The 19,277-nt window shown below is 41.7% G+C and overlaps 2 protein-coding genes across 2 annotated transcripts; one reads left to right on the forward strand and one right to left on the reverse strand.

The window, feature by feature from the left end:
- Window positions 1–680: 680 nt before the first annotated feature.
- On the reverse strand, window positions 681–4,176 carry LOC124281410 (cytochrome c oxidase subunit 6B1-like). The gene is made up of 4 exons (XM_046717453.1): window positions 4,113–4,176; window positions 2,920–3,009; window positions 2,408–2,522; window positions 681–989 (listed from the first exon to the last, which is right to left on the reverse strand). Exons 2-4 carry the CDS (start codon window positions 3,003–3,005, stop codon window positions 936–938), a joined length of 255 nt encoding a protein of 84 aa, XP_046573409.1. The 5' UTR covers window positions 3,006–3,009; window positions 4,113–4,176; the 3' UTR covers window positions 681–935.
- A 7,111-nt stretch (window positions 4,177–11,287) lies between these two features.
- On the forward strand, window positions 11,288–18,804 carry LOC124281412. Its single transcript, XM_046717454.1, has 3 exons — window positions 11,288–11,492; window positions 13,380–13,532; window positions 16,740–18,804. Exons 1-3 carry the CDS (start codon window positions 11,411–11,413, stop codon window positions 16,937–16,939), a joined length of 435 nt encoding a protein of 144 aa, XP_046573410.1. The 5' UTR covers window positions 11,288–11,410; the 3' UTR covers window positions 16,940–18,804.
- The last annotated feature ends 473 nt before the right edge of the window (window positions 18,805–19,277 follow it).

The following is a 19,277-nucleotide window of genomic DNA, read 5'->3' on the forward strand; positions in this document are numbered from 1 at the left end:
GCTTCAGCCAATGGAGCTAAGCCAGTTTCCATTTATCAAATGGTCTGACATCCACGTTTGTGAAAGCAGCTGTGGCAGAGTGAGTGAATATAGTTGTATGTCGCTTTTAGTAATATTCTAGCAATATGACAGGGGACCCCAGAAATGGGCTTCACACATTGTGCCTATGTGGGGAATCGAACCACAAGGGCACACCATCGCCCTTGCTGTGGTAGAGAGGGTTAGATCGCTGTGGTAGAGAGGGTTAGATCGCAGACTGTGCGCTCGTGATTAGATGTCTTATTCTGAGTGTGGGTTCAAATCCCGGATGTGACTCAAACCCCCCCAAAATACCAAAATCTGTAATCCCAAACATAACATGTTGTACTCTTATCTAGGCAAATAATCAAGCTAAGGAACACATGAGTACAATTAGATTATTATGTCAAATGCAAGCAACAATGTTGAACATATGATAATACTTAAAAGAACAAGATTTTTTATATCAGAATATTATTCTATAAACTGAGCACAACCACTACTTTCACAAATTTCATACCATTTGAACAAAACAGTTGACAAATACCCATAGGAAGATCAGCATTCTGTATGACAGAAGTGTAGAGATCAAACTTTTGTAAATCATAGTTTTGTGTGGCCCTGATTTCCATTTTGATACAAGACAGGACACGGACACAGACTACACTGGATTTTTTTTATTAACACCATTCATTTACACCACTGATGTCATGTGATGGTATGTAGATATCAACAACTCCAGCGGCCAGATAAGAACTAAAATATTTTGTGATTTAAATATCTCTCAACACACTATGACATTCATATCCACATATCCTGAACAACATTAGCTTCTGCAACAGCTGGAAACGCCTGTGTATATATATATATATATATACACACACAATGATGGGGCAATGACCTACACGGTCCCTGGGTTAAATCTTGCCTGCGAAGGAACCATTAGCTCTCTGGTCGTCCCACTTGTCAGTCTGAAACAAAGTTGACTTCAGTAATCCCTGTCACATTATTTGGTCACAAGCATGAATTAATAGAACTACACAGGGGTGGAAATAACCCATTGCCCGACGTCCGAGTCCAATGTTTTTATCTGTCGGGCAAGCAAATTTGTATATCACACTGTACCGGTGTCCAGTTGACTTTCCCATGTTAATTATGTTGTTTATTTAAAAAATCAGCAAGAAAACGGTCGGTATAGTGGAAAAATTATCAGGGCAAGTGACATTATATGTGCCACTGTACCGGAGTACACTATCAATTTTAAAGTTATTTCCACCCCTGCTACATGTCATATGCTTACACATCTGATCATAACATAACCTTCAAACTTCAACAACAGAATCAGTCCTATTCCCAGGAAATGAAGCGAATGAGAAGCGATATTATTTTATGCCATATTTATCGTTTGCGCAGCTGCATCCTGGTGGACTGGGCCTGACACCACTACTAAATAGCATGAACTCGGCACTGCGCGTCACACCAACACACAATCAGTAATGGTACAAAGAATAACTATTCACCATTAGCCAGCTCTTTCAACAACAAAGACAAGAAAGGACCTATTCTGCCCCAACAAGGGTTTGTCCAGTTCACATGTAGGCATTATTCTCTGCAAACATAACTGGGGTTGGTGAGTAAGTGAGTTTAGTTTTATGCCACACTCAGCAACATTCCAGCTTTATGGCTGCGGTCTGTAAATAATCAAGTCTGGACCAGACAATCCAGTGATCAACAGCATGAGCATCGATCTGCGCAATTGGGAACCGATGACATGTGTCAACCAAGTCAGCGACCTGACCACCCGATCCCGTTAGTCGCCTCTGACAACAAGCATGGGTTTCTGAAGATCAATATTCTAACCCGGACCTTCACGGGTTACTGGCGTTAGTAGCAAAGGTATGTCTACAGTTTATAAACTTTGTAGAGCTTTTAACTGAACTAAAACAACGTTATCTTCTGAACTCATGTCTAAATGTATCCCTGAATTCAAAATCTAAATGTATTACTGACACAGTAGGGGTAACTGTTTCAGCTTTAATACATAGCTATACATCAGTATACAACATACCATCAACATTTTGTACCTATTTAGGCTTATTGTGTTTGCTGTTAAACGCTGCACTAAACATGTTAAGCAATAACATATCTACAGGATGGCTGAACCCTTTAGTGATCCAAGGATTAATATAAGCAGCAGTCCCAATGGTTGAGGTATGATGACTCACAATGAACTAAGTCACCAAGTGTGCCCACCATTATGTCACTGCTTTCAACCAACATAGATTACTAGGTTTCTACTTCTCATGGGTTCCTGCAGCAGAACTACACTGTGTTAAACAGTGTAGTGGAGATCAGCGCTTACCAAAACACTATTGAAAGACATGCTTACCCATCTAGAAGGGCACATCGTTTGGTAGACCCTCTTGAAGTAGTCACATGGTGCATAGTCCTCACCCTTAATCTTGTGGCATCGGTGGAAATCTACATAGTTCTGCCAGCAATTCCTGCAATAAAACATCACATGGCAGAATGTGCAAAGTAATTCCAGTTATAGCATGGGAGGAAAGCCCAATGTGGTACAGGTTTCAGATGTTTACTGAAAAAGAAGAGTATGGAGCTGACAAACTTAGAAGGGAGAGAAACTCATCAGGGAGAACTGGGTTTCAAACACAAAAGGATGCAATTCTGCACAGCACATTGTGGAGCTTTAGACAAATGGGAAACCTATTCATCAATTTCCATAAAATGAACATGATTGTGTTAAACATTTTGAACCGTTATGATTTGTCTAACTTTTACTGCTCTCCTTAAAAATCACAAAACACTTCTGTGTGAGGTCTTAATTCTTAACTAGTCAGAGTTACGAACTCGGCACTCCTGTGTCACGTATCAAATACCAACCTGGTCTGGTTCTGGTTGGGGAACCTGGCATCAAATGGAGCAGTCCACAGAACATACTTGTCATCCGACATGATGGCGTTAGACATTAACCTGAAACCAAACCCATAGTGTCAAACTAACTGCAATATCAAAAATGAAAACACTTGCAGCATTATTGTAGTCTGTGCCAAGCAACAACTGGCAAAACTTTCAGCTGGATTATCTGGGGGTGAAACGGTATACCGTAGTATTAGTAGAACCGCAGTACTTTGCCATCAAACTGAAACAGCCAGAGCCAAAGGCCTTGTACCGTTTCACCCCTAACAGTATCTTTAACATGTAAACAAGGTCAAAGATCAGGCATTTTTAGTAATGGGGGCTTGAAACTCATAGATTACTGCACAAGTCAATACTTCCAATCACAAGTAGAAGGCTGAGGTCCTCAAACATAAGAACATGGAATAACCTTTATGAAAAAACATATGTACTTGGTAACCACAACAGGGCAATTTGGGGGTTAGAGACTGAAAGGGAATCTTGCCAAAACTACCTTTACAACAGAAGGATTTGATGATATTAAACCAATGTTACCAAACACTGACAGGAAAACACATGATGCAAAAACGTAAACGTAATTTCTGAAGCTATACATTGAAAAACGATATATCCCAGATATGTTTGACATGGGGATGTCCTTCTCGTTACCTTCAAGATAACAACTTATTTGTAAACCAATGGATTTAAGTGTACAAACAGCTTACACTCTGGTCACTGCACACAGTTTAGATCATAGCCACAGCCCCATGTCAGCTGGACGACAACAACTCCCCCAAAACTCAAATAACGACCTCATTCACTACCCGTTTGACATTGATCATAAGGGACGAACACTTCAATAAAAAGCTAAATGACGCACTATAGCATTATTACGCCCCTCCCCACCAAGATAACTGGAACTAGCGAACGCTTCTGCATTCCAGGTGTGTGTTTATCATGATTTCCTTAGAAACGTGCAATGCACACCATAACACGTCGGATTCATGACTTTGACACCCGTCTTTCAGATAAAAGAAATTGAAAATGAAGCCAAAATGATAAAATATACCGAAACAGTTGACACTGCATCTACAAATGCATCTGCCTGAGAATATCCAATATACTTTTCTTTACTATTTATCTATATAAATCGGCAAATTTCTACTCCTATCTCTGACCTTCAATGGACGTTCAACAAAATGGCGAGAAGAACGAACCGGAAGTTTCCAAAGATAACTCTGCCTGAAATAATTTACTCCATACAGCGCCTTGAATTAACCGACGTAATGCAGAGTCTGTGTTTCTGACGCAGCAGGTGCGGGGTAAAACACAGAACGATTATGCCTTCATACCAGAGACCATATAATAGATTCTATTATATGGTCTCTGATCATACAAATATTGATCAAACACATATTTATGATGTACAAATAAATTACTAACTGATCCACGCTGAGACGATGTATGTACGCAGCTTTTCATTCCTTTTACCGAACAACGGTGTCTTGAACTGACGTCTCAGAACGCACAATTTCGCCTGTTAAAATTTGTCTAATTAACATTTTTATGGTGTTTTTTTCTTTCACTGTTCCACTAATTATTATCTGTTTGATTTGGTTTGTGTTTTTGGTATTTGGGGAAGGGGATGTGGTTTGCTTGTTGTTTTTAACTTTGTTTTTGTTCTTTATCATTATTCGTTTTGTTTGTTTTTTGTTGCTTAGAAATCCAGTGATTGATATTATGAACAACAACACACACACCTCCCGCAGTCACTATTTATAGTCTGACTGTTCAAGCCCTACAAAGGTGTTGTTAATACCGGAACAGCGTTTCTGCGTAATGAATGCTGACATTGAAGAAAACGATACCCCTGTTGTTATGATAATTATCAGTATAGTTCTGCCCACGGGTTGAGTTGATGGGTTAGGGGAATCTTTTGCTCCTGAAGTGGAGCAGGTGTTAGGCAGGTATATAGGCCTTCATTACTCAGTACAACAAACTACTGACTTTGCTAAAAGATTAATGGACTTGTCTCTAGGCGTGTGAAATAACGTTGAAAATACTTACAGAAAGATATTATTCATAGTGCGACAAGCACATTATACAGGACAGATGAACCCGTGGACACAACAAACATGGTTACCAACAGCAACAAAGATGACCAACTGGGCCTCCGTTCACAAAGCACTAAGGTGATCGTAAGTTACTAAGGTAACCTTAGTGCAATGTTTAAGAATGGGAATTAAGGTTAACCTTAGTAAAGGTTGCTTCGTGAAAGGAGCCCCTGGACTACAGGTACTGGACCTACCACTGGTGATGAAACTGTTGCACAGAGACAGAAACTTCCACCAGAAATATGTCTCCTGTGCTGAGTACCACGCACTAGTGAATAAACCAACCACACCCTGGACTTTGGGTACAGTATTTCCTCATCCTGATGCTCGGGCGTCTCATAATTTCCTACAAGCCGATTTTATCAGGTTCTCTTCTGTTATTTTAATGCTGGCACAGTTGTAACTCACTGTTACCGAATCCCTAATTCGTGACTGACAAAAAGTGAACAGGAGTTATCATATCATGCTTTAACTGAATATCGTGAAATGATGGACCTCGCCTCTCAAACAACGCCATGGTTTTTATGTTTTTAGAAAGCGGATTTTCTGGCGTCAGTTTAAAGCAGTGTGTGTTGGAGGGTCTGCATCCAGTAGAGGAAATACGGTACATATGATATGGCACATGTCGTAATTAGCATATTACAGTTGGAAGAAACACCTTGAAGGATGTTTGGAGTTTAGGTGATGCTAAATCGGAACTATGAAGAGTGTATTTTACAACCAAACATGTTGTTTAACACCACCAAACATGTAGTTTAACACATCGGAGAAAACCACCGTTGCCTTGATTATGATTTCACTGCGGTTTTATTGTCAGTGAGTAACAAAACCTCTCCTCCTCATCCAGGTTTGGACCGACGTTATTGAAGTGATACTGGGACCGTGAGGGCCATATAGTCGGGGAAGCCATGAAACCAGCCGCGGTCACCTGGAGACAGTAATGTCACGAAGGAATCCGACAATCCCGATATAAGATTCACTGACAGATCCAGAGATTCCCCAGTTGTCTCTCCTGTTCACACACGATGGATGTGAAGTCACTGTCGATGATGGTGGTTGTAGTGATGCTGGTGTCGGCGGAGGTGCAAGGTACTGTATACAAATGTGGAAGTCGCCCATACTGGGGTATAGGGTTGTCTGTTGGGTAATAATAATACTGCGAGGTGCATTTAAGTAGAAAAACTGACAAAAGTGTGCGAGATAATGTCGTATTTGAATACCTCGTGGTACTTATTTCCTCGTTCAGATGCAATTTACAGCCGAGGAATTCCCGCTATTCCATCTGTGAAAATATTTTTACATATCTGCCAAAGTATGTTATTGTCACATCGTCATCTTTTTAACTATACACACGTACATCGTATATTATAGGATATGTATTGAAATACTTGTCTCAATATTCTTTCCAATATAGTCTGACACGAGGTGGATCGTTACGCTGTACTTTGCACTACAAAGATACAGATCTCAAATACTGATCATGGGTTTAGTCTCGGATTTCCCTTAATGACGAGGGGCTGTGGGGTAGCCCAGTGGTTAAAGCGTTCGCTCGTCACGCTGAAGACCCGGGTTCGATTCCCCACAATGTGTGAAGCCAATTCCTGGTGTCCCCCGCCGTGATATTGCTGGAATATTGCTAAAAGCGGCGTAAAATCAAACTCACTCACTCACCTTAATGACGACTTGGAGTAGTGGACGTTTATTTGGGTGTGGCTGATGGTGATTTTATCGAGAAGCATGTACGATGTGAAAGTCTAGTACGCTGTAGCAGCGTTGTAGTGAAGTATTCTTGTATCTTCAGGTTGTTATGTGGATTGCCCGATGCGCGCGTACTGCCAGGCGTACTTCGACTTGTGGACCGGATGCAGTATGTGTACGTGCTCTGGTAGAGTGATACAGGAAGGTCAGTGGCCAAGTCATGTCGCCTGCTTTGTGGTAGGAAGAACATGAGTCAGTGAGTGAGTGAGTTTAGTTTAACGCCGCACTCAGCAATATTCCAGCTATATGGCAGCAGTCTGTAAATAATCGAGTCTGGACCAGACAATCCAGTGATCAACAGCATGAGCATCGATCTGTGCAATTGGAAACCGATGACATGTGTCAACCAAGTCAGCGAGCCTGACCACCCGATCCCGTTAGTCGCCTCTTACGACAAGCATAGTCGCCTTTTATGGCAAGCACATGGGTTGCTGAAGACCTATTCTACCCCGGCATCTTCACGGGACAGGAAGAACATGAATACTTGAACGTTAGGGATAACAACTTCTTGTCTGTAATAATGTTTCAGGGCTGCTGTTTGTCACTTCTCGGGGGGAACGGAACACTAAATAAAGTGTATTCCTAAACAATACCATGCTTTCAAAATGAGATGGACTTGCGTTTATATAAATAACAAATGACAAAATAACTGAATGCTGATGAAGCAAAGACAACGTAATGGCAGCCATCTTGGATGAAAGATGAAAGGGGGGACTACTCTTCGCTAACCCGGACACATATTCAGTCTGGATGCTGTAATTATATCGGTAGCTTATCTGATATCAAAGCATTGTCCTAGGGCCCGGTAGTCATAAGTGTTAGTTTGCTCTCAGTCTGCATCATAACATTAAAGTTGGTAGATCTAAACAGTTGCTTTTGAACATTTAATTAACACGGACTGAATGTGCTAGACATGTCAGCTGACCTTCACCTCGCCTTCTTTAACGGGAACAGTTAACGGGACCACTCTGTCAGTCTCATCAAAACCAGATCATTCTGTCCGATACGACCCTCTCTGTGTGATCCTGGGAGTAACGCGTTATAAGATCGATAAAACTGCAGTAAAGAAAGAGATCAATATAACAAGTCAAAAAGTTCGATTTTCAGTTTTCAGATGCCAGACTTGTTACAACCGGTGTCCTCTATTTCAGTGTGTCCCAACAAGATGATTTGTCCCAGGAACTGCCCGTTCCTGAAGGATTCCCAGGGCTGCTTCTCTTGCTCGTGCATCTCGGAAGGTTTCAAGTTCCCCATCTGAGTTGTCGCCCTTCCTTTCACCACGCTATCTGATCTCACAACCTTGTTAAACCAGCAATAAAATATATCAGCTGATTCGTGTTGCCATGTCTTCATTATGCGAACATTGAAACTGGGCCCGGTTTACAAAACGATCGTAGCCTTGCTCTTAAAGGCGAACTTTACCATACCACAGCCGTAGTGCTAAGGTCGCTTTGAGAAACGAACGCAGCGATTCATTAACAAGTGTCATGGGTTATTTGAACTAGTGACCACTGAAAGCTGACCTATTCATTTCCCAGTTTGATCCCATTTGGGATGAAGTTGGTTGTTTCGGTGTTACTGGATGCAGTTTTGGGGTTACACCACCAGACTCGGGTTAGACGGCTTAGGTTTAAAGTATAAACTGTCTAAATAATAATGTCGCTTTGCGCCTTGAAGATATCTCAAGCAATGTGAAAATGTACGAAGAGTTTCAAGCTGAGGCGTATTTCCCCTGTCGATTATGGTTTCTGCTAGTAGGTAACTGTAGCAGGATCTACTGACGCCAGAAAACTGTTACAAGCTGAGGCGTATTTCCCCTGTCAATGTGGAACGGCCAACTAGTAGGTAACTGTAGCGGGTCTACTGACGCCAGGACACTATTACGACAAGCTGAGGCGTATTTGACACAGACGCCAGGAATAAAAAAAACAGGTGTATGTATAAACGCCTGCCAAATGATTACAACGACGTGAAGATCAGTTGTCATATTGTGGTAAGTAACTTTAGACAACAGCCGATCAGAAGAGGTATTTTGACGTGATGTATCTGCAAGAATAAAGGGACGTTATTCAATCGAGCATAATGGTGCGACAAAATACAATCGAACACAATGAAGTGACAAGATACAATCGAACACAATGAAGTGACAAGATACAATCGAACACAATGAAGTGATAAGATACAATCGAACACGATGAAGTGATGTGATATATCTGAGAAATAAGGAATGTGATTCAATCGAACACATTGGAGTGGCAAGTTACAATCTCCTACAATGACGTCCCGTGACACTGTCGCAAATGGTATTGGTGCCGGTCATCGCTAGTCACCTGACTATTCTCACAAACTAAGAGAAATGCAGCGTACTTAATTAACTGGCACCGAAGAGGTTGTGTAAAAGTGAGCACTTTGCATGGATAACAACTTCTTTATTTAAAATATTGGACTCATCTGCGATTAACCGATGTACCATATTGTCACCTTATCGCGATAACTACTGATCATAATAGAATACAGAAGTAATACACTTAATAATCGAAGATGGTTGCAACAATAGTGGAAACAAAGAAAATAATTAGGTAATGAGGTAAGCATAAATCTCCTCGTATACAACGAGAATTTGTACCCTGGAATCATAGTTGACAATATATGTCCATCGAAATATCTTAATGATTCGATGATAAGATTATAAAGTTCTTAATCAGGGCAGTCTTGTAAAACACTTGTCCAGCTTGGTGCCCTTGTACAAAAACAATCTTACAGTAAAGACTGTTGTAAATCTGCCTTTTGGTGAATTCCAACCATCTTAGCGCTAAGATCTGCTTGTACGACACCTTAGATACAAATAGCTATACAGGCCATGATCTGCAGTCGGATTCGAGCGACAGGTGCCAAAAGCCACACTCAGAAATTAAAATTGTTGATTTATTTTATACATACTTTCCCGGGTTTTCAATCTGCTAGGTAACTGTTCGCCACTTGAATAACACTTGATCCAATGTATCTATGTAGTTCTGACAATGTTGAATCATTCCTAGACAGGCCAAAGGTTTATTATTGCCGTAAGTAAAGACATAGCTTACTGTGGAATTACTAAACATTCCGGTCCCGGCGATCTTAGTTCTACCACAATCGTCAATGCACTGCTTTATAACCATTTATACATAGCTAGTCGAAGTGCTGAGATTGAATTATGGAGTGGGGCTGTGCAAGAGGAATGTGAATCAACAGTCATTTCCCTCCAATACACACCCCGACGCCACACAGAAACATGATAAACAACAGAATTTCAACCATCCCAAGAACTCAGTTAGAAAGCAAAGAATGTTGCCTGGTTGTAAATATCTAATAAACACAACAAGTAAAGTACTGTCGGAAATAGAAAAAACACTGGGTTTTACTCGCATATATATCTACAATTAGTGTAGTTAATATGTGAAAATGTGAAATATCTGTTAAACTAAGTTCGGCCTAACTACAGTCTCAGTGGTAGGGAGATAGGAAACGTAGAAAAGGGACTTTACTGAGGAGAGATTAGTGCAGAAATTAGCACTGCAGTTTTTTTCTAAGACGAAAGCGACTTTTGTGGAACGGACCATGTCTTTATGCAAATTCGTGTGCGATGATATTGTGTTACAAATGAAACTTTTTAAATGCCCATTTTGAAATTAAAATTAGCTTCATTATAAACGATAGCTGATACTGTCACTATAAAAAGAAACAGGTAGGAAGGGTCGTCTCAAAAGCAAAACCAGGACGGGTGTGGCAGACGGTGGTGGGAGTCGGGCTAGGGGATAGAGATATCAGCTAAGATGAGATAATCCTTTAGGGGAATTAAACTGGGGAAGTAATCGGCATGTCATAACAATTTACAAATAATAACCAGTCCTGTCGATCATCGGATGGTCATGTCACCTATATATTTTGAAACATTTGATACGATGGCTGATCTAAGCTTTTCTATGGGTATCATACTCTGTTACATATCTCAACATACATATCATGAAACAAAGACACGTAAGATGTTAATCAATAGATGAGACATATACAACGCACATGAAAAAGCATAAAGTATCTTTGAGATGACCCCTCGTGCGTGTATGCAGTACATGCTTTTCATGCCAGGTGAGTCGACGGTCCGTCGTCATACCTGGCAGAGCGACCTAATTGCCATCTATAGTCTGATCTATTGTTTTCAGCAGCTATTCGTATTTTTCTAAGTTTTGCCCGATTTTACGTGTAAACATGCTTTTCTGGATATCCTATAACGCATCCTACTGAACGCTCAATTAGGCTGATGTTGGTTATTTCGACATATGCTATTTGCAATTGTGTACATTTTAGGGATACAGAGTCACAGCCTAAAAACAGTTTTCCCCTATTTCCGACAGTACTTTTAGTATTCCTCGTTCAAGTTAAAGAGCGAAGAGATTCGCGACCGAGTTATCTCCCCTTAGCTCCTCAGGTGTGTCATTCTTCAGGTATGTCACCAGATGTCGCCAGGTATCGTGAAATAGCGGCCATTTCCACTTCCAGGTGTTTATATTTCGTGAAATAAGGTCATAGGTATTGTTTAAAATCTATACCACAAACAATATCGGCTGATGAAAATGGTGTCGGCGTCCATATCCCTCGGCGGAACCGCCCTGGTCACGATCGTGTTAATGTCTTCCTTGATCAGCACAGGTGAGTCCCAACTAGAACACGGAAGGGAGCGTACTTCAAATGTTTGGTTTTGTTCGTTAACAGAAATCATCGAGATACAGACTTTAATGATATTACGTCATATGTTCATGTTGTTGTTGCTGCTATCAAGTGTCTCAGAAGGAGAACTGTTCTACACTAAGACAGAAGGTCACTAGTGTAACCTCAATCAATGTACGTGACACTAAGTTTAATGCGGGGGCTCAAACTTCACACTCGGAAAGAAGATTGGCGTGACTCAACTCTTCGACATGTAGGATTCTGTGTCTTATTTAATCAAATGATATCAGTAGAAATACGTACAGAAAGACCACCACCAATTACAGTTCGATCTAGAGAGTAAAATGAAAGTGGCAGCACCATAAAATGAAAGGCTGTCCGAGAGATGGAGCACCCCATTCACAAACCTTAGGTTAGTGAGATAGTATGTGGGCCAACCATCTCTTACGAATATATCTAAGGTGGTTCACGGAAACTCTGTAATTTTTATTCAGTGTACAGTTCATTGTTGAAGGAGAACAATTGACTGCTCATGAACGAGCACTTAATTTTTGTGATAGCACCCTTGGTCCTATGGTGTGGTGTTAGCTAATTAGACCAACTCATCAACGAAGCTTAGCTTCAAGCTGGCAAAGAGAGTTCCATCCCAAAACATGGCGCTGATTGAAATCCGAAGTGCACCCAGTTAAGTGCATTAAGGGATTCACACATTGCATCCATTTGGGGAATCAACACAGGTCTTTGGCATGACCGCCAAATGCTTTAACGTTTAGGCTGCCCCATCAGTCTGCTGACTCTAGAACCAGACTGTATGATGAGGATCCTGTTTTGACCATTTCAATGATGATATTTCAATGATATATTTCAGTGATGATATTTCAGTGATGATACAGTCAGTGTGGGAAACATGAGCAGAGATTGGATACAGACTAACTACTGATATCATTGACAGGCAAAATGGAGAAAAAGTTGTTACTATGTGCGCCATGTTGACTTTTAAAAAATTCAATTACTAACTTTCAAGTTCATTGCCATAATGTAAAAGAAAACACTTGTTTGTCCACATGGCCTAAGCCACCTCTTTGCAGCCATCACATCAGTTGTATTTACTTGAACTTGGCAGTTTGTAAATCCAGTCAGACCATTCCACTGGCTTATTACTTAGAGGATAATATTGACTTCTGAGCAGGACTAAAATAATCTCTGTAGAGACTGGTGGTGTTCCGATGCTCGAAAATCTATCGAAAGAAGGATTAACTATTTTTTTCGATTGTAAAAAACATATTTTTGATTAATTGGAATTTTGTTGTTTTAGTATAACACTCTTCAGTGAAGTAGACTAACCATTAAATTTGATGAATATTCACGAAGAAACATGCGCACAACAGCGTAAAGATATGCGCATTGTAAAATTTTAACCACTTTCATTTTTTAATTACAATTCCAGTGTCTTTTTTGCATGCATGCATTTCATTGCATGACAGTATTGGTTATAAAAAACATCAATTAGAAAAAAATTCACCACAAGTCCTCCAATAATCAATAGTGGATTTGGTTTCCAATTCCCAACACTAGTAGAGACAGTTCAAGTTGGATCCGCCTGTACACAGGCTGCGGCACACTTGTGCATCTGTTAACAGGGTTGAGTTTGGAAGTGGTGAAGTCGTTGTAAAGCGTTTTGACAGCATGTTCAGATTATTTTCTGCTGGATATTCTTCTGAAGTGGACCAAGTTGGCCTAACAGGTTTTAACATACTCTGGAATCATTTGAGTTAATTGACAAGTTCAGGCATGAATAATGATGAACAGCAACGATTATGTTTAGAGACAGTGATAAATCATGTGACAACCATGTTGGTTCCCCTGCAGGTTCAGCATTGAGCTGCTACATCTGCAACTCCACCCTCGACCACAACTGCCAGGAGAAGTTCGACCACTACAGTCCGGTGGCGCTTGCCAAGAAGCGGGACTGTAACATGTGGGGTGCCCAGTTCTGTATCAAGGTGACAGGGCTCTGGGGAGGTGAGTTCTAGCAAAATAGGGTGAAGTGATATACGTGGTATACACCGGGCTCTGGGGCAGGTGAGTTTTAGCAGAACAGGGTGAAGTGATATTCGTGTTATTGACCGGGCTCTCGGGAGGTGAGTAACAGCCCATTAGGGTGAAGTGATATACATGTTATTGACCGGGCTCTCGGGAGGTGAGTAACAGCCCATTAGGGTGAAGTGATATACGTGTTATTGACCGGGCTCTGGGGGAGGTGAGTTCTAGCAGAACAGGGTGAAGTGATATACGTGGTATTGACCCGGCTCTGGGGAGGTGAGTTCTAGCAGAACAGGGTGAAGTGATATACGTGGTATACACCGGGCTCTGGGGCAGGTGAGTTTTAGCAGAACAGGGTGAAGTGATATACGTGGTATTGACCCGGCTCTGGGGAGGTGAGTTCTAGCAGAATAGGGTGAAGTGATATACGTATTATTGACCGGGCTGTGCGTAGGTAGGTTCTAGCAGAACAGGGTGAAGTGATATACGTGTTATTGACCGGGCTTTGCGGAGGTAGGTTCTAGCAGAACAGGGTGAGTGATATATGCGTTATTGACCGGGCTCTGGGGGAGGTGAGTTCTAGCAGAACAGGGTGAAGTGATATACGTGGTATTGGCCGGGCTCTGCGGAGGTAGGTTCTAGCAGAACAGGGTGAAGTGATATACGTGTTATTGACCGGGCTCTCGGGAGGTGAGTAACAGCCCATTAGGGTGAAGTGATATACGTGTTATTGACCGGGCTCTGGGGGAGGTGAGTTCTAGCAGAACAGGGTGAAGTGATATACGTGGTATTGACCGGCTCTGGGGAGGTGAGTTCTAGCAGAACAGGGTGAAGTGATATACGTGGTATACACCGGGCTCTGGGGCAGGTGAGTTTTAGCAGAACAGGGTGAAGTGATATATACGTGGTATTGACCCGGCTCTGGGGAGGTGAGTTCTAGCAGAATAGGGTGAAGTGATATATCGATGGTGACCGGGCTGTGCGGGTAGGTTCTAGCAGAACAGGGTGAGTGATATACGTGTTCTAGCAGAACAGGGTTCTAGCAGTGATATATATATCGTTATTGACCGGGCTCTGGGGAGGTGAGTTCTAGCAGAACAGGGTGAAGTGATATACATGGTATTGGCCGGGCTCTGGAGGTAGGTTTCTAGCAGAACAGGGTGAAGTGATATACGTGTTATTGACCGGGCTCTGGGGAGGTGAGTTCTAGCAGAACAGGGTGAAGTGATATCGTGGCATATTGACCGGCTCTGGGGCCGAGTTCTGGCAGAACAGGGTGAAGTGATATACGAGGTGAGTTCTAGCAGAGAACAGGGTGAAGTGATATACGTGGTATTGACCAAGCTCTGGGGAGGTGAGTTCTAGCAGAACAGGGTGAAGTGATATACGTGGTATAAACCGGGCTCTGGGGAGGTGAGTTCTAGCAGAACAGGGTGAAGTGATATACGTGGTATTGGCCGGGCTCTGCGGAGGTAGGTTCTAGCAGAACAGGGTGAAGTGATATACGTGTTATTGACCGGGCTCTCGGGAGGTGAGTTCTAGCAGAACAGGGTGAAGTGATATACGTGGTATACACCGGGCTCTGGGGAGGTGAGTTCTAGCAGAACAGGGTGAAGTGATATACGTGGTATTGACCAAGCTCTGGGGAGGTGAGTTCTAGCAGAACAGGGTGAAGTGATATACGTGGTATAAACCGGGCTCTGGGGAGGTGAGTTCTAGCAGAACAGGGTGAAGTGATATACGTGGTATTGACCAGGCTCTGCGGAGGTAGGTTCTAGCAGAATAGGGTGAAGTGATATACGTGTTATTGACCCGGCTCTGGGGAGGTGAGTTCCAGCAGAATAGGGTGAAGTGATATACGTGGTATTGACCAAGCTCTGGGGAGGTGAGTTCCAGCAGAATAGGGTGAAGTGATATACGTGGTATTGACCGGGCTCTGCGGAGGTAGGTTCTAGCAGAATAGGGTGAAGTGATATACGTGTTATTGACCCGGCTCTGGGGAGGTGAGTTCCAGCAGAATAGGGTGAAGTGATACATAGAGGATACTAAACAACCTTCTGTGTAATACCATTTTTATTAAATGAGTCAATGATTTGGTATCAAATGAGCAAGAGAGAGTTTGATACTAAATCTTTTCAAGGAAGCAAGTTTAGTATTCTGTTTATTACTCTCCAATATAAATTGATAGAAACTGCCTACAGTGTGATGACTCTCAGCTTTGAGCAAGTCAAGCAAGGTCTAATACCATTGTGACTTTGTACCTGTAAACCATTATGACGTCATACATCTAGCAGTATTACACGAGTGTTATAGTGCCGTAAAAATATTACCCTGCACGGGCAAGTAATAAACATGGTATAGATCATGCTCTGGGGAGATGCGTACCAACAGGCAGAGTGAGGTGATATACATGGTATAGATCGGCCTCTGGGGAGATGCGTACCAACAGGCAGGGTGGGGTGATATACATGATATAGACTGGGAGCTAGGGAGATTTACAAAGGTGTGCACAGATTTCAGAGATGTCAATTTTCCACAGATTTCTGCCGATTATATTTCAAATTTATCAATTCAAATCCCCCATTCGATGAGTCACAGTATTAAGTTTTCAGCTGAAATTAGATTTTCCTGTAGCCATCCCCCAGATTTGCAGTTTTGTCACTTCCAGCATCACAAGTTTTATGTAAACATGTCATGAAGTTACACTGAGGCTGCACAGATGGAGAGGGAGAGTAACAGTGTGAGGGAGAGTGAGGGAGAGTAACAGTGTGAGGGAGAGTGACAACAGAGTGAGGGAGAGTAACAGTGTGAGGGAGAGTAACAACAGTGTGGGAGGGAGTAACAACAGTGTGAGGGAGAGTAACAACAGTGTGAGGGAGAGTAACAGTGTGAGGGAGAGTAACAGTGTGAGGGAGAGTAACAACAGTGTGAGGGAGAGTAACAGTGTGAGGGAGAGTAACAACAGTGTGAGGGAGAGTAACAGTGTGAGGGAGAGTAACAGTATGAGGGAGAGTAACAGTGTGAGGGAGAGTGAGGGAGAGTAACAGTGTGAGGGAGAGTAACAGTGTGAGGGAGAGTAACACGTACTTTATTGCTACACTTTAGATGAACATCACAAGATGTCTAAAATGGCAGAATGCCTTTGCCAGTTGGTGACTTGTCAGTATTTGACCTTTTCTACTCCAGGGATTGTCGGAACACATCGGTTCTGCAGCTCCCGAGACCTGGGCTACCAATGTCAGGATATCTGGTACCCAGACCATGACCGCATGTACCGCGCCTGTGTCAACACCTGCTCCAACGACAACTGTAACGCTGCCAGTCAGATGGCGGTGACATCTCTCGGTGTCGTCCTGTTTGGCTGGTTACTGCATCGTCTGCTGTGATTCATGAAAAACCTGGCCTTGAACTACTCTGTAGCACCCCGAAGTGATGTAACTCAAATTGACAATAGCATTTCTGAAAAAGATGATCTGGAAACAACACTGGTTTTATGGACTTTTATCTGAAATTTTAGCCAACTGAGCTGTGTTTTGTTTTTTAAATACTGTTCAGTTAAAGAATATTCCCCAGAATTTAAACTAGAATGTAGAATTCAACTGGTCTTTATTGCAAATAGCTGAGCAAGGGAGATAACTAGACATGTTACCTTATATTTTTGACAAGGGAGATAATTTTGAAATCCTCATTTCCAATCGTTATCATGCCATACTTCACTGTGAGCGAAGTTGTACATAGATCCCCGCTTCACTGTAAATACCCATGACCTGTAAATATGTGTGGTTGGCCGAATGGCTCAGCTGGTGCAGATGGATCAATACATGCTGTGTCTCAGTGCCAGTGTATATTGGAGATAGATCACAGATATCTAGTGTTAGCTCATTGTTACGACTGAGAGAAAACATGCTTGTTTACTTGTGAATTATTGCTTTAGTTTCAATGTACATGATTTAAACGTGATATGAATTGAAAGGGAACAAGAAAATTATGATGTTTTTTATGCAATGAGAACAGAAATAAACACCTTAGATGAGTAAATGTCACATAAGTTTAAGAATAAATAACATTTTGGCATACCAGTGGATCCCCCTCTACACACAACTATGTGTTGTGTTATTGAGAGACACAGTATGCTCTTGTAAATAACATACAATGGAGGACGATACCAGGATGGGGGGTCTTACATACACACCTTGACACAAAAGTTACAGAAAACTTCAGACAAGTCTTCTTGTCTTCAATTTCCCCGAACAGATCTAAAAGACTTAAATTTCAGAGTGGTAAAGTTAGCAAAACACCAAGAATAAATACTGTCTGGTAGTGTGTCCCTCCGTCCATAATTGAAACATGTTGACATATTTGCCATTTCATATTACAGTAGTCAGATATCCATTGCTAGTTCATCACCTGGGACATTACTATGTATTGTTTAATGTTTACTCAATTCCGGGTTTCATTCTTCATCCACTTGTAAAACATTTATCGCTGAAGTTTCAACTATTTTAGAAATGTTGGTACAATGTAACTTGGTAAAGGATCTGAGTCAATAGGAAATCATTTGTAAGAAATAATGCCATGGCTTATACTAAAGAGATATATTTCCATGTAGAGTTCACCCGTTAGTAGCCAAGCCTGTGTAGGTTTGAGGGATGTCGATGCCATGGCGACAGAGTGTCGAAGGACCAGTACAAGCAACAGAGATGATGGTCCGCAAACTGGAGAAGTCTTAAACGTGTTTTGATCTGTAAGAATTTTGTTGAGATGAGACAAGTGTTCTTCCTCTAATTTGAAAATTATATTTTTGACCTAAGATAGAAAATAACAATGGGGAAGAGGCATCAGAATAGCCGTGTTCTTCCTTGCCCAGGGTCCTCCTCTCTGTTGTCTTGGTAACAAAAAGTAGTCGTGCTGTTCCTTTGCTGTCACTCCCTCCCATATTCTTTCTGCTGCTTGCGATGTTAATGAGGCCACATCAGACAGATAGTATATCAGATACTTGCAGTAAGACAGAGACAAAATGAAAATTCATGATTTTATATCACTGAACAGTGATGTGCTAGTTTATCAATCCACAGTTGGTATTTCCAGCACTCCAGTTGCAGTGTTAGGGTTCAGTATCATCAAGTTATCATTTAGCTCTAGATTCAGCACGTGATCAGCAATGCTATGTAAATATGTTACATACAAAACAAATTTTGTACTACTTGATGTATAGCAATATTTTTTATGAATAAATTTGTATCAATATTTATATTTTTTCTGTTTATTTCACCGAGATCATACAGACAGCTGGAACATTATTAAGGGCAAAAAGTGATCCATTCCATTGTAGCGTGAGATGACAGATGGTTTAAACTCTTGAAAAACTTAAAACAAGCGCCACAGCACGCTGGGAAACCACCTCCTTGACATGAGGAGCAAAGGGAGACAATCAAGGGATTCACGGAATACTTTATCTTGGGGTAATATTTGCTAATAGTTTGAATGTACACTGGGATTTGTGACACATTACCTATTATTACGTTGGTTCTTTATGAAGTAAATACACTTAAATATATATAAGAACCACTCGTTCTTTTGAAGACATTTTGGGGAGAAGGCATACACGGGTAAAGGTAGACAACTCTTGTCATACTAGCAGCTCGTGCTCCTGGTTTGTGCGAGTCGGTGGACCATCACTCCCTACCCCGATTATCCGGTCTGTTGTACCGAGTGGAGATGGGG

Source organism: Haliotis rubra, unplaced genomic scaffold (assembly GCF_003918875.1).
Source record: "Haliotis rubra isolate DU_JTF1 unplaced genomic scaffold, ASM391887v1 Scf284, whole genome shotgun sequence".
NCBI lineage: Eukaryota > Metazoa > Mollusca > Gastropoda > Lepetellida > Haliotidae > Haliotis > Haliotis rubra.